A 16,353-nucleotide genomic window follows, 5' to 3' on the forward strand; every position below is an offset into this window, starting at 1 on the left:
GCGAACAGACCGACAACCAATCAGCACACCCGAGCTACCTATATTCCACAAAATTGCCACTACCACACTATATCAGCTTAAAAGCAACGGCTAACCCTATTTTGATAATGTCACAACAAATGACGTTATAGGACGACCACAGCTGACCACTTTTCAGATCTATACATGGATAGCGACTCCCATGCTGACGTTCATCAAGCTAACAGATGTTGCTTTTTACGTAAGAGTGAAAAGATAATGAACAGAATGCAGGAAACGAACCGACCTAGTAACGCAAGTGACTAAATTTGGCGCGAATGTCAACAGGCTCCAGCTTCAGTCCTTTGGGACCAGACCATTGAAAAAGACGGCGCTGTGAAAAAACAATCTCTCAAACAGTTGAAAGCACTTATCACACAGCAAGAAGTTGACTGTCGGTCAGAAGGGACGAAAATTGGGGAGAGGTTAAACCATGATCGAATTCAAATGAGTTGGAAATCACAGATGGTTCAACGGATGCAGCGACTACGTTATAGGTATCCGTTTGGCGCCCCTTCTTTGTGGACCAATCGCATGTGCTCCGCGTACCTAAAATGTGAAATGGGTGACTTAAAATTGAACGGAAACATTCTACAACTAGAACGACTTCATTGATGAATGGAGTGCGAACGTCTGAGTGAGTTACTAGCTCGCCAAACTCATCGAATAACGCCCAAAAACACTCGTCTAGATCCCATGTAATCCTAATAAGACATTAGTGATATCATCCCAAATTTGAGCACGGTCATCAAACACGGATTCGACAAATCTGTTAAAGGGGCCACCATGCGAATTTCTTCAGTTTTAATAGATTGTGGTTCAAGCACTACTTCGCTGCGACCCTATGCTTGTGCACATTCACATGTACTGAAGACGAGTTGGGACCCCTTCGAAGGTAACTGGATAATTAATGAAACCAAGGACCGTTAACCATGACAATGTGCCCACAGGATCCGCACTGACCAAACTCAACCACACCCATCAGCACAACTCAAAGTTTAGCGTCAGCGCTGAGGGCTGTAGAGGTAACTTGACCCAACGGTTACTGCTTCCTACAGGCGAGAAAATCCTGATGAGGGTAAATCTCAATATGTACACCAGCTGACATGTAACTGTAGGCTTAAAATTGGGATGGGCAGCCATTTGGCAAGGTTCCTAGAAAAGCTAAGCCACACGAAAAGGCCTTAGAATCAGGTACCTGTGTGTTGATCTCGAAACAGGTACCTTGTTAATAAACACAGTCAACTCCATGAGAGTTAGTGACAAGTAAGGAAAAACGGATTGCCTAGTATTCAGAAGTTGCTCATCCCTGGCTGGAAGCTTCCTGGAACAATTTGAACACTAGTCCACTGAGGGAGGGGAAAAGCAGACCGAACGCATTATTACGGCTAATTAACGGGTCGATACATTAATTTCCACACTCCTCTGTAGGAATCTGAAGAGTCGATTCCGAACTTCCGGCCTCTAGTATGCGGTTCCAATCATTAAAATCATCCACATAATTCTCCAGTGCCCATAATACTGCACAACAATGCCAGAGATAATCTTAAAAGGCATAAGCAACTAAGTTAAACAAAGATTATGGAGGGAATATACTTTCAACTGCTTAAACAGCGTGGTTAGCAAGTCCACGTTCAGTATATGCTTTTTTATCTCTGATTTTCATTCATCTACTCTCAAAAAAGCAACAGGCAGTCATTGCGCCCTTAATACTACATCGTTTACACAGCTGGCGCGCTGAACTTGAGATCATCAGCGCTAGGTGTCCTAGTGTTCGAACAATAATGCAGTGGATCACTACCGTTACAATTCATCATGGTTCTTTGATTCGTTGTGCTCCATTGAAGTTGTATTGCTGTGATTGGCTTTATGAGGCTTGCTTGCAGGCGGATAGGTACCCACGAAAAAGGATGGTATAACTGTTTTATTTCCACGGTGCTCAGTAAACCGTCAAAATATACTAGAACGCACCAACTAACTTACCGTTGAAGACAATTAGCTTCTGCTTCGTTCGCAGTTGTTTGAAAATGTGCGGCCTTGTACAGCGCCAGAAAGACCAGTAGATGCAGGATCAAGGCGTAGACAAAAGCACCAAGTCTAGCAGTTCGATTGCCAACAACCAGCCGAAACTATAAGAAAAAGGTGCAAATGCTAATGAAGGATGAAAAACACGAGGAAAATAGCTCATACAGTCTACAATATCAACAAAACTAGCTTACTATTTTCAACATCAATTTATCATGCGGTCGCAAATCTCGATAGTGCCGCTGACGTTCTTGACGATGGAATTGGCTGAACGGATCCAAATCGGCCTCGTATGCCTGGGAATATTTCTCAACAACGGAGTCCTGATTCAATGGAATGGCGACTGATGTCGATTTGGTGGATTCCGGAACAGGTGGATTATGTCGCGGACTGGAATACGACTGGAGGAAGCGGATTTTACCGTACAATTTGACGTTATCCGCTCGAACTGATTCGACTTCGCGTTGCAGGAGGATTATCTGCTGCTTATGGTTTGACTCGCTCTGTAAGAAAACCGGTATACAGGAAAGTCCATAATCTATTATTCAGCGCCGTGATTGTTTGTGAGAGGATGCGACTACTGAACAATAATAAGTAGGTGCACAAAACTTTGTTGTTGTCGCGCTTCACCACTACTCACCCTGGTCTTTCGATCAGAGACTTGTGTGCTGAAGAGCACATTGGACAGTATGGCTACCGGACTGAATCCAAGATTAGTATAAAGAAATCGCAGCTATATAGTTCTCCAATCGTTAATGACAAGCGCGACGTACAGTCCTATTCTCTTTAGCTGAATGGACATTTTCTCGTCGGGGGCCCTGATAGGCGGAATCCTACACCAGAACTACCGTAACGCTCGCTACAAATGCTAACAACTATAACTCGCACTCGATTCATCAGAAGAGCGGAATACTCTCCCGTCTACCACCAAATCGTCCTCTGATGGTAAAAAATGAGGACACAACAACCGATTTTGCTTCACTATTCGCTGAATGCCCGTTAACAACGTCGCATCCAGATGTCCGAATTTCCAGAATGCTGTAGTTGCATGGACCTTAAACACGATACGCTGTAGTTGGGTTCTGAACCCTTACACTTATTTGCAGGAGACCCAACCGAATCCAGCCGAATCTCTCGGTTATGATGGTCTGCTTCAACTGAAGGTGTTGCACTAGGCTGCCTTATGTTTCAATTGGTACGAATTGGAGATATCGCAATACATTGTCTAGAAGTAACACACATAAGGTTGGTCTAAGAGTTTGTAACAACCTTATGAGTATCGTGTTATGTTAAGACAAGGGTTTTGGACCAAGCAGTGCATTTAATGCACTGTGTAATCCCTCGTAGTTCTGCTGAAAACGCCAGCCTGGGTGAACCAGACCGAAAACTGACCTGAGACATTACCGCTAGTACATGCCCCCAGATATCATGTAGCAGCGACCAACCCATTAGTCCGACATTTTCTAGCAATTGGATAACCTTCCGCGCACCTTTCACAGCTTCCACATTATTCTAGGCTTTTATGGAACCTTATTGATCAGCAACTGATTCGTACAGATGTTTCGTCTTGACTCAGTGGGACGACCTACACCCTGCGTTTCAAGGGCACAAGATCCCGTTTCACATGATATAGTCACCGGTACACTCGGTAGAGTATATTGTTGAATAATCAGTCACACACCTGGTCGTTTAGCAAACGATTTGCACTGAACATTAAATGAATCAGCGTCCAACCTACACTTGCTCACACGTTCCCGTATTACACATGAGTCATGTGATAACACTTACCTTTGATTTGTTCACGTGGTAAGCTATCCAATCAAGAGCACAAATATGCACTACAGGTAACCAAAAAGTTAAACTTGTCCTAATCGGAGCAATAGGTAGTGTGGAAGTTTCTTTTTTCCACAAACTTGGATTACAGTCGAATTGTCGTTGTTTTCCCGCTGTGTGCAAGACGCGGGAATCTTTCGAATCAGTAAAGCGGTGAAGCTCGCGAAAGCGGCACAAAAAGAACTGGTGAATGTTCTTGGAAATCACGCCGCAAAGAATCAAGCATAAAAGGAAAAGAGCAGATAGAAAGACACACCTGTTCCAATTCCTCAGTCCGTGCTCGGAAACGATCACGCTGGTGTACCACAATTTGGAGTAATGAGGGGTCAACACGTGGCACTGTGGCTGTAGAACAAATAAAGGGGTGAATAAGGACAGTAGTGGTCATTCGAAGTAGAAATAAAGTGGTCGGCTCTGCAATTTTAACTTCAAGCGATTTCAAATTTCTAATAAGCACAAAGTTTCTCACCTAAACGAAGAAGTTCACGGTGGCCCGAATCTAGGAAACAGCAAGCCTCGGTTCTATGTGAATGTACCTATTGATGTACGAAAACACCACGAAACGTGCCGATTCATTACTTCATAAGCTGGTTCGTTTAGTTTTTACGATAGAAGGCAAAACAGATGCCGCCTAAATCTCATTGTTTGATTAAACCAGTGTGAAAACCTCATACCTAACAAAGGCATAACAGTCTTGGGACGCAAAACGAAATTGACCGGGATGAAAAGCATTGTACAACAATGAAACTTTGTTTCCAATTAGAGCTCGACAACTTCAGTGAGGGTGGGATGGAACTTTCTCGTTCGTCTAAAGCAAATGCTGTAGACAATAAATATGCCGCATGTTCGCGATTCACACATAGTGGATCCCAGCAGCTGTGTACCCATTCAAGCCTAAATTGTCGGCTAATTTAAGCCACTAGTTCACTGATGTGACAGGTCGGTGAATCAGCTGTGTCCAAGGCAAGCTCTGGAGTAATGGGCTAGTAATACGAGACTTCCCATTGTGGTGTACCTCGTTGGAGAGTGCATCTACGCCTAGGGAATCAAAATGTCCTCTGTTCGATTTCAGAGATCCATTCCTTCCTGGGGTGATGGCAGTGAGAAGAGATGTTTACCCTTGCGAGGTTTTGTCGAGGTGGTAGTACCGTACCAGATAACATGACGAGTAAACTACAGGCTAGCGAAGGATGGTGGACAAAAAAACTTATTCGCAAATCACTTAAGAGACTTTTGATGAAAAAAAGTAAAAAGGCGGAGATGTAAAATCACCCAACTAACTTTGGTTGGGTTGTTCTTCACCAATTGCTTCAGCTAATATTTGACCTTCTCTGCAGGCCGCGTGGCTCGTGGTGTGCAATTGGTCTTGACTGGGAGTACCGGTTTGCCCGAACATGTTGAGCCGTTGAGCCTCGTCATAGGCTTCCTGGAGCCGATATAAATCAGACTCCAAAACCGCAATGAGCTCCCGTTGTTCCTGTGCCTGCTGTCGGGACTCAACTTCAAACATCTGAAGACGGTGTAGCTCGGCTGAGAAACAGTGAGAGACAGTAAAAAAACTGCGCTATCAAACGAGAATTCGATCGCACAGAACTATATCCCTGGAAGTGCAACATTATCCTCAAGATAACCACCGTCTGCAAGCGAAGGTTACCTTTGCTCGGAGGCGCGAAGAGGCGATGAGTTAAAAGGACATTTTTAGCTAAAATTGCCACAACGAATTGGAGCTAATCAACCTCGTCGACATCATCAACTAAAGCAATATGCCGCCATTATGAACTGGTGTTTAACTGTCATATAACCAAAGGAGAATGTCTCAATAAACAGCGGGGAAAAGGAAATTCAGATTCACGTCGTCCTCGTTTGAACAGCCTTCCTCCAGCCATGCTGAAATTATTCTGGTGGGTCGACACCAAAGAGGGGAAGCACTGGACTCGTGTTTCGCTCATTTGGTGAACAAAATTGCAACGGAAAAAGGGGAGGGCCGTTCAAACGAGAGCGAATTCGAAATCCACATATTCCGCAAAAACCACAGCCAACAAAAAGGAATAGTGGAAACCTTGTTTATAAAACCATTGCATCTCCACAACTTTGAAAAAGCATTGGAGTTCACAACCAGAACTACAGTAAAATGAACAGACAGCGCGTCTTTGAGAACACATTATTGATTAGATTGATCTCACCTAACAAGCAATTTCGAAGAAATACATCTTTACGAAAACGACAGAACTTTATAAGGATGATAAAGCATCGCAAAACATGAAAGAAACGTCAGGATGAACTGAGTCGGGCGCGAGGACGTTTTTAAAGTGATAAAAGCCGGTGATAAAAGACGGTAATAGAAATATCAAAGACTATCAAAATGACAGGAGTGTGTTTCTCCCGTCTCATAAGGACGGCTGAAAGAGAGACAAAAGCTGTTTAATTTAATGATGCAGAAAAAGGTGAGAATCAGGTAGACTCAGATAAGGAGCGCTACGTCCCAACAGCTTGGAAGTCAGTGATCGGAATATGTTGATGAGACAATGAACTGCTGTAGAAACGAAATATAAAACGAAGGAGACGCGACAATGGGGGTAGAAAAGAGAATCAACCTCTGCAACGCAGTGGTTTCGGGTGAAAAGCGAAATGACTGCATCAGAAGCAGTTGCTGAATGTATTTTAGGAGGAAATAGACTAGTACCTAGGGAGCCAGGCCGGTAAACCTCTAATGTACACCCTACACTGTCCAAACTACTTCAATTTAGAGTGAATCAGTCTGTGGGCTAAACGGAATTAAATGCTAAGAAACCGTCTACACAAATCAGGTTCCGGAAAAACGTAGATTGCAATAAAGACTAGATACCGGAGTCGTAAATTTGGTGCGTGTAGGACATGCAACATTAGAGTAATTAGATCCAGCAAAGATTAATCTACGGAAGACGACAGCCTGTGCCAGAAAATCATGCTCAAAAATTGATAATTCAAAGTAGGTTCATCATTCATAAAAAAAACTGGGGGAGACATGATACATGGGTATTACCTCTCAGTTGATCAGTTGTAGCACTAAGTTCAGCTATCTGGTTTTGTAAGGCACGATTCTTGTTCATCAACAGCACTTCCAAAGGAGGTTTCAAAACAGGAGCTGACGCTGCAGGGTCGTTCGAATCAAAATGAGCGGTTCCCTCTGGCTCACCCCTTTCCGAAACTAAGTTCTCATTAGAAAATTCGATTGAGCGAAGAAAGGCAAGCTCGCGGCACACTTCTTCATAATCCGACTGGGATTGCAATCGCAACCGAGCTTCCGATAACTGTGTTTCCAAGTTGGTGATCCATGTTTGTAGTTCCTCAACCTTACCTTGGAGTGTCGACTGAACTTCCTCCTTTTCTTGTCGCAGTACGGACAACTTTGAAGCATATAGTGAGATCTGGCAAGGTTGGAAAAATAGGGTTGCAAAACAGGACATGAGGTACACAACTTGTGTGCTATCTTGCAAAAAGGGTGAAGTACTGTGGCTCTGTGGGCAGTGCCACACCAGTTTCCGATATGAAACTCAAAGTTAAATCGTTCATCTGTTGCGCCCTATCAGCTCACAGTTCCCATGCAGCATCAAGGAAACAAGAGCTCTGCAACGCTGCTACGTTGTTCAGGTCTAATCAGGAGCAACTAAGTGACCAGTTACAAATCAGAATCAAAGATATCTCAGGTCATCATCAGGTCATCGTTCAGCTGTAACACCCTTCAGGTGCCTAGCTGCCATGCTACCCGAAGGAAGCACGAGGGCTGAGATACCGCCAGGTTGCCCAAGCTTAGACAGCGAGAGTCGAGAGGCAGAGGTCGTGTTCGAACCACAGACCCTCTGGTCGGTAAATCCGCGCTCTAAACACTTGCTCCATCAAAGATCTGAAATAACACAATGACGGAGCTACTTGAAGAGAGTGATCACCCAAGCTAACTTTGCTCTGTAAAGGGAGGTTCCCCAATTACGGGAGAAGTTCGTTTGGGCCCGGTTCACTCTCAAGTATTGTTTGTGGATGGGTTCCATCTATTTGGCACGCAAATGTATTACATCGGCCAGAAAACGTAAACAGTATATTGTCTTAAAGTCGACCAGTGAAACCGTTCATACGCTTGCAGAGCACGCCTGTTCATCCGACATAAACAACTAGGTCCGGCACACACAGCCGACGATTACCTGAACCAAACTTACTATCTATAATTAGGTTAGAAGAATAATTAACAAGACTAGTGAACTGACAAGGGGGGGACCATCGCACCAGATAAAAAATGAGTAAAATTTGCATTCAATATTGTTGGTCACCTTAATCAAGCAATATGGTCAACCCAGGTGAGGCCGACATCAATTCTGGGGAGAATGCATTGTGGACTAATCCACATGAATTTCGGTACCCAAAAATAAGTTGACATTGAAATGGGTTACTCGGACAGTGTGAGACCATGTTTATAACACTGACCTCACCGTATGAAAAACACCAGGTCGACCCACTGATACAAAGTTAACAGTGCCAACAAAGTATAGAGGCAACAAAAAATAAACTAGATAAAAAATCGACCGGTATTCTAATGGTAAATTTTCGTCCCCACAATGAGAAAAACGTGGTAGGTGAACATGCACCAGAAAGATCGTCAAGGACAAAAACAACACAAAACTGACTTCAGTTTCTTTCTGACTCAAATCCGATTCGAGATCCTCAACGCGTGATGTCAGGGTCAAAACTTGGCTGGTGATATTTTCATTGTCAGAACGGCCTGTGAACGAAGGTGGCAGACTGCCTTCCAATTCACGAATTCGCTGAAACAACGGGGGATAATTATTCCGGTGACTATTAATCCCGGCTGCGAAACAACGTATCAATATTACAGGAGTATGCAAGTAGTCGATAGACCTTATACTGTAAACATTAGTATACCTATAGTGGAAAGTCAGAAGCTTAGTAGGGATTGTCCTTGCTGGGAATTTGAATTGGTCCACATCTCCCGATTGCATACCTTCAAAAAATGAGTGGATCTGCTTTGTGTAACAGAGCAAAACAACTTGTGCTGATCGCTCAGGCCGAGTAACAGTGCAAAACAACTTGTGCTGATCGCTCAGGCCTAGTCAAAGGGATTGCGTCCAACTACCAACTTACTGACATAACATACCCAGCCTGGAACCCTTACTGTCAATTCTCATATATACATTTTGTCACTATCTACGCTGCCTGTTCATTAGGGAGTTTGCTTAAGTGAGGTGGTTCATAACTTCATCAAACGAGTAACGACATCCCTAGTGTTGTGTATACACCACTAAGTTGATATCATCAAGGTCCAATAAGGAGTATCGCGTTTGAAATCATACCGAATACTAGTGTATTTTCAAAAGGTTCACTTTGACGTGGAACGCCGAAATAGATTGGTCCGAATTCATCAGGTAACAATATGATGGCTGGATGCATTACTAAACTTCGGACTTATCTTTCGCCGAACGTAAAATTAAACTCGCCAAAACTCACTTCGCGGGCCTTGTCAAGTTCATCCGTGAGAATTTCGAGTTCTGAGGTCCTGTGAACGATTAGGTAGAACCATGAGCAATACTCACTTCCCACTCTCTGATGTATCCGCCTGTACCTTCAGTGTGAACAGTTCCGACTGCGTCATTTCAAGGGCTGGAGGTACAAACAATAACACAAAAGCATTTATTACCTCTCCGTTTTATCTCACGGAAGGACACTAACACAGAAAGGCGGACTGGGAGGAAATGGAGTTAATAAGGAGTTAATTATCAGGTCTTGAGAAGTGGCTAACTAAGCAACGGAAAATGGTATGGAATTCCGGTGTCAGGAAGCATGCCACTGGCACAGCCTCGGTCCGGGGTTCACCTCGGACGACATGTGATAGAAACTTGGCTCGAAATAATGCACTGCATGACTTCCGAGGTCCCATTACAACGATCCCAGGAGAGCTCGAAAATGCCGTTTCTATCATGATACGTTATTGCTATAGTTGGCAATATATGATATCCACGAGAATGGTGCTCTAATAGTAACCACGACAGAGGGTCGACGACCTCGACTCCACTTAGTTTAACAGCGAACAGAATGCTTCATACACTCGTCTCACGACCTTATTTACATGAGTCACTCTCACCAAGCGCTTGAATATCAATGGCCCATTTTTTGGAATCGCCTTTCCAGACTGACTGATGGTTCCTGTGCGAGCTGGTACAACTGTCCTTAACATTGAGCAGGCCGTGAAATATTGCGCATAACGCATCTATGCCACTTCTGTTAAGATCGCAAGACACTCCGCACAGCCAGCTTATCCTAGCCGGAGCTAGACAAATTCCGTGTAATGGACTTAGCAGAAACTATTTTACGGAAGAAGGTCGGATCCTGCAGTCTGAATCGAAATGAGCAAATAATAATAATGCCAAAGAGGATAGTTGGACCAGCACTCCATTTCTGCTTTTTATTCAATACTTTACAACTACAATTACAATACTGTATCGCCAAACTCATGTGAAAGGCAGTAAATCACCGCCACAAAAAGGGCCGAAAACTAGGAAATTGAAGTTTGCGCCATCACAAGTGTGAAATATGCTATCAAAAACTATACCTAAGGGTGATGACCAAAGGAGAACCAGGCACTACTGATTAAGGAGGCCCACCTTTAGTCAGTCCCACAGTTTTCTCTTCCATTATTTTATGTTTCTCCTCCATTTCGGCTCGCAAAACCATCAGTTCTTGTTCTCTCTCCAAAACCGTTTTCTTGAAACTTTCTTCCAGAGATGCTTTCCTTGATTTTAGCTCGGATTCCATGTTGCTGTTCAAATCATCCAAGAGCTTTTGCAGGCGAGCTGCCTCGGTTTCTAAAAGCGTGGAAGGTTAGCTGAAGAGGATGGGGAACAAACCATGGTGTCTTAGTGCAGACACTTCGGTACGTAGCTGTTCGTTTATCTCTCGTAATTTTCGATTCTCGCACTCTGTGTCAGTTGATCTACTGGCCTTTTTCTGAAGGTTTTGAACCTCTGTAAGAGCCAATGTGGGATCTTTTCCGATGTGAATGAACTTCAGAAAGTGCATACCTGGAAGGTCAATGAGCCTTTTGTACACAGAAATGTAGGCGTCTTCTGCGTAAGCACAGCGTTTCCGTGAGGCATCAACTTCCGCTTGGAAGCTTTTGAGCAATGCAAGAACCGCTTTCTTGCTTTCCTAGATGCGTCACAAAGTGGGGTTTTGTGAAATTACTTCGGAAGCACTTTTGCGGAATTCCCGTGTAAGTTGAACCAAGTTGGCTCTTGCAACATCTCCTTTCTCGCGATTGGAAGCTAGCTCCAAGACGGTAGATTCTAACGATTTCTGAATTGTGTGTGATACGAACAGAATCGTATTACCTGGAGGTCACCGAATCCCAGCTCTTGCCATGTGTCTTTCGTTGAGTTGACAACAGATAGCATCTGAAACAAACAACACATGAACAACAGTTAAATCAAGAAACACATATCCATTACGCCACCGTGAAACAGACCTGACAGTTCGGTAATCTAGGGCGCGAGATGGCCGAGGCGGTTAGAGCGTGAATTTACTGACCGCAAGGTCCATGGTTCGAACCCGACCTCTGCCGCTCGACTTCCCCTGTCTAGGCTTGGGCACACTGGCAGTATCCCAGCCCTCGTGCTTCCTTCGGGTGGCATGGCAGCTAGGCACCGAAAGGGTGNGCAGCTAGGCCCGAAAGGGTGATCCAGCTGAATGATTGTTATTGTTATTTATTGTTCGGTAATCTTCAGTGACGAACAATGTCAACTTTCCTGCATCCGAAGAAGGCCACCTGTTTATTGTATCACTCCACAACTAACCAACGAGGAAAATACATTCTGCCCTAAAAGTCAGCATGCTCGCGAGTTTCAAGTGTCATTGCTCTGCTCTGATTGGTTGTTCGCACTGGGCTTACCAAATTTCCCCGAATCTCCCGTGAAGAATCGTTGGGCAACAACATTATGAGCATTCACTAAGACTTTCCAGTGTGTTGGAGATAGAAGGGTGGAACAAAGTCCTTTATTTCCAAAAAAAATATGTGACGATTCCACTTAAACGCTTAAAAGAAACGAGATGGGTTTACACAGTTACATCGAGTAGATCATGAAGAATGTCTACCATGTTCCGGTTGTAATACTGTAGGGGGCGAGATGGGTCGAGATGTTAGAGCGCGAATTTACCGACCAGAAGGTCCTTGGGTCGAACCAAACCTCTGCCTCTCGACTTCCCCTGTCTAGGCTTGGACAAACTGGCAGTATCCCAGCCCTCGTGCTTCCTTCGGGTAGCATGGCAGCCAGGCACCTGAAGGGTGTTACCGCTGAACGATTTTTTTAATCTTTTATTTTTGTAATTCCGCACAAGTGACAAGTCTATCACAAGAATTTCACACAGACAAATTACTCATGTTACATTCCCATGTATTTGCGATGGCGAGTAGAATGAACTAGGTGGAAACTGTCTATAGGGTTTTGTTATAGTTGCCAGCGAAAGTCCGCTTTCGGACGCGAGGCGACATCATGCCAAGGGCTCCCAATATAGTTGGCGCAGTTTAACTCCGCCGTTGAATTGTCACTTGAACACTGAAATAATCTATTGTCTAGTTGAATCCCCACAGTGAGGTAGCCAACTCGGGAATTTTCTGTGACATCCTATTGTTGGCTGGCAATTTAAATGAAATCCAACGCTCGCTACAGTATGGCTGACTACGCAGCACTTGTAGGACCACAAAACGATACGACAAAGACCAGGCTTGTCCTCACATGTACGGACAAGTGCCTACGCGACTACCAACAATTCAAGGCATCGACATATCTGAGTTCAACAATCTTATCCAGCTAATTAGAAAGAGTTCCATGTCGGACTGACATGCTTCTATTTGGCTGAACACCGCATGATGGAGAACACGAACGAAATTTCGATCTCCAAAGTGGCACTCTGCCCAGTCTTAATTCTTGTGGCCTATACAAGAGGGCACCTGCTTAGCTGTGTCCGTTCACACAGTGAAGCAAGCAGGACGACAACCAGTTCTTGCTCGTACGCTGAATTCCCTCTACGTTGATGTACGCCGTCCATCAGAAACAACCGAGGCAGACGTTCTTCTGGCACGTCCTAAGCACCGTGAAGTATGGAGTGAGAGTTCGCTCTTCCTAGGACCATCTGTTTCATCGCAACACTACCAATCCGATGTCCCACCAGACCTGATTAATGCTTCGGGGACACCGATAGTCAACCGCTGACGTCTTTTGTATGTCTTGTGCGCGCGCAGTCCATGTCTGTGATCGATGAAGCAGTATGGATCGCACCTGACGGATTGGTAAGGTTTGGTCAACGCAATCCACACTAGACCGGAACCCCGCTTGTTGCTCTCAAGTCAAAGTTTCATGAGCTACCATAAAGCGACGAATCACAGGTGACGTTAGCAGTCTCACTACAACCGGGGTTAAGCTGGTCTCCATGTACTTACCACACTCATTAGGAGCTTCTTTTTGAAAATGGGCATAATGACCGACTACCCTCAAATGTCTGGGACAGTCACTTTTTCACAAATGCACGCAAGCAAATCAGGCAAGCGCTGACCGAAGATTTCACCACCGTCTTTGAACAATGCGGGTGGGTGATCATGCACACCAGAAGCTCGGTGGCGCTTGAGAAAACACACGCGGCCATAAGTCTCCGAGGCCGTAGGTGGTTCCACGTTCACCATCCAGGGTTCTACGTCGAATGCGGGCTACATGTGTGTGGGCTGGTGGCCACTATATGTGTTGTTCGAAGTATTCGGCCCACCGGTCGAGACGCTATCCTTTATTCAATATGGTCACTCTCTTCTGATCTTCAATAGTTTCGCTCACAGGTTTCTGAAGACCGGTTGCCTGGATCAACGCATTACCGGCTCTCTGAGCCTCTTCCATTTCCTTGGCTTCCTGTGTCCACCAAACTTCACGGTCGGCTCGCACGCTCAATTTCACTTGACGTCTGATAATTCGTCGCGTCAAGTTATTTTCGGGATCGGCTGGGGTATGTCTCCGAGATTTAAGTAATGCCACTGTTTGGTCAGATATCCAGTGCTTGAGTGAGCCTGGTAGCACCGTGCCACGAGCGAATATCCCAATGAAAAGAGGTGGCGATCTTCTTCAAGTATGAATTCACATCTGATGGTGGAGCATTTGGAAAGACTCTAGAACACGATTCTAGAAAATTCGTCTAACATCCGGATCTCCGTCTTTCAATTGCCAGGCGATATTTCCGCACCCTACGTAGCCTAGAAAACGAAGGGAGGAGCGACTCCGGACAACTGCGTGATCGGAATCCACAAATGTGTTCAAAAGCTACCGGCAGTCAGTTACTGATCCGCGCATTCGGTAACTGATGGTAATGTGATCGAGGTGAGTTCGTAGCCGGCATGCCGTTGGAAGACATGTGGCCAGATGACTTCGGCTATTTCGGAAGGTAGTACTGCAGTCTGGTGTCAGCACACAGCTGAAGCGTTCGTTCACCATTGTCCGTACGTACCGAGTCCAGCCCACGTCGACCACTCAACTGTGTCTCAGATGAGCTAAGCCTGCCCACTTGTGCATTCAGACATCTGACAACCACCACGATGCCTGAGCTTTTAGCTCGCCGCAACAGGGCATTCAGGCCGTCGTAAAACTTGTCTTTGATGGTGTCAGAGCTACGGTCAGTTGGGGCGTAAGAACGCACGACAAAAAGAAATCGATCAACTTTCCCCTTGTGAGACTCCTTCAAGGACTTTACCAGGCGAACGGCACACAGACGAATATCAAATTGCAGCCAGGAAAGGATCCTTCTGCCTGATGACATAGGACGATACCAAACCCTATACATTCAGTTGCAGCAGCCTATGGGTTGCCAGAGGTGCGCAGTCGGAACCGAGTGGAGAGTGGTAGGGCCGTTAGCTCAACCACTGTGTTTTTGCAGCTTGAATTCTTGTTTCTGATACACAGTACACATCAGTGCTAGCTAGTCCAGTGTGAGAGGAAAAGTAGCTTGTTAACCTGCTTGCCTCAGAGTGTGGACATTGAAGGCGGCCAGAAAAACAAGGCGTCGGGGCTTGAAAATTGATTTCGAGGTGGCTGAGGATATCGGCGCCGGAAGAGGCGCAGATGTCGCGTGCAAAACCGTTGCAGGATGAACGGAGTCATCAGTCTTAAATGCTAGATTTATTAGTGAGGTGAGGAGATGGGGGGGGGGGGAGAAACTATGCGAAAGAAAANCATCATCGGCAGCATGACATCAGTGTTCAACACTGGTGCTTCGCTGCCGTACAACTATGATTTATTTGAAAGCCTCATTGTGAAGAAAAGTATAAAGGTGGACGGGGAAGAGTCTTAGTGTTAACTTACTACAATCATTCCGAGATGCCTACACCTCTAAACACTCATCCAGGCAATCCGGAAAGGAACTAACAAGACCGCCACTGACATCGGTTGGCAGCCACATCTTACAGCGTCTCCAACCAGTTGCAGTGCGAATCATGCGGTCCCCATCCTGGAGGGTGAGTAGCACCGACAGCACCCAAACGTTTCGTGATTTCTTTCGTACCCCTCTGCCAGGTTAGCTACCTCTCTGCTTCCACCACTCTGAATTGGTCATGAAAAATAGCACTCTCTTCGGCAAACGCTAGCTAGGCATATGCAACGCATGTCCCAACAAACGCAGCTCCTGATGCAGCAGTAACATGTTTTCGATAACCTGCCCTGCCGTATGCAGCAAGTGAGGCTGGTGGCACCACGCGACGGCTGATGTGGCATGTGTCTATTTGTAAAACCGTACAGCTGTAGCACCCTTTCAGTGTCTAACTGAAAAACCACCAGAAGCAAGTGGGCTGGGATATTGAAAGATTGCCAAAGCCTAGACAGGGGAAGTCGAAAGGCAGTGATTGGGTAGACAGGGAAGGTTGAGAGGCGGTTCATGGTTGTACGTGGGCTGGGATACTGCCAGGGAGCCCACACCTAGACAGGAGAACGATTAGGGTCCTCAACCAAGGCCTTTGGATGACGTTATTGCGGTCTTTTTGAAGACTGGGATGACGGTCAAGAGCTCCATTCCACTGGTATTGTTTGCGTTCCAAAGCTTCTGCAGTATGGTTATCAGACAGCTCACCAGGACTCTACAGCCTTCGTTGAAAAGTGAGGGATGTAGGCCACCCGCGTCAAGTGCTTTGTCGCGCTTGATGATTTGTATCTCCTGCTGGATTCCTGTTGTTGACGGCGGGCTGCTATCGGTGTTCCGTTCAGGACCGCCGGATTCCTCCTGTTGCAGTGCTGAAGGAGACCAGCTGAACTGTTTTTGGAACTGCTCAGCTCATCGCTCAAGAAAACGATTTTGTGAGTGGACTGCATCATCATCATCATCATCATCGACAGCATGACATCACTGTTCAACACCGATGCTTCACTGCCGTACAACCATGACTTATTTGAAAGCCTTATTGTAAAGAAAAGA

At 45.4% G+C, this 16,353-nt stretch overlaps 1 protein-coding gene across 1 annotated transcript; it reads right to left on the reverse strand.

Moving 5' to 3' along the window:
* Positions 1-359: 359 nt before the first annotated feature.
* Positions 360-14,709, reverse strand: T265_00795 (hypothetical protein; the record flags this gene model as incomplete). The annotated part of the gene is made up of 14 exons (XM_009164667.1): positions 360-567; positions 2,002-2,147; positions 2,238-2,546; positions 4,133-4,221; positions 5,158-5,406; positions 6,899-7,283; positions 8,532-8,669; positions 9,370-9,418; positions 9,456-9,522; positions 10,524-10,724; positions 10,767-11,067; positions 11,104-11,214; positions 11,250-11,312; positions 14,401-14,709. The coding sequence occupies 14 exons, from the start codon at positions 14,707-14,709 to the stop codon at positions 510-512; spliced, it is 2,475 nt and encodes an 824-aa protein (XP_009162931.1).
* Positions 14,710-16,353: the final 1,644 nt, after the last annotated feature.

Source organism: Opisthorchis viverrini (assembly GCF_000715545.1).
Source record: "Opisthorchis viverrini unplaced genomic scaffold opera_v5_8, whole genome shotgun sequence".
NCBI classification, from domain to species: Eukaryota; Metazoa; Platyhelminthes; class Trematoda; order Opisthorchiida; family Opisthorchiidae; genus Opisthorchis; species Opisthorchis viverrini.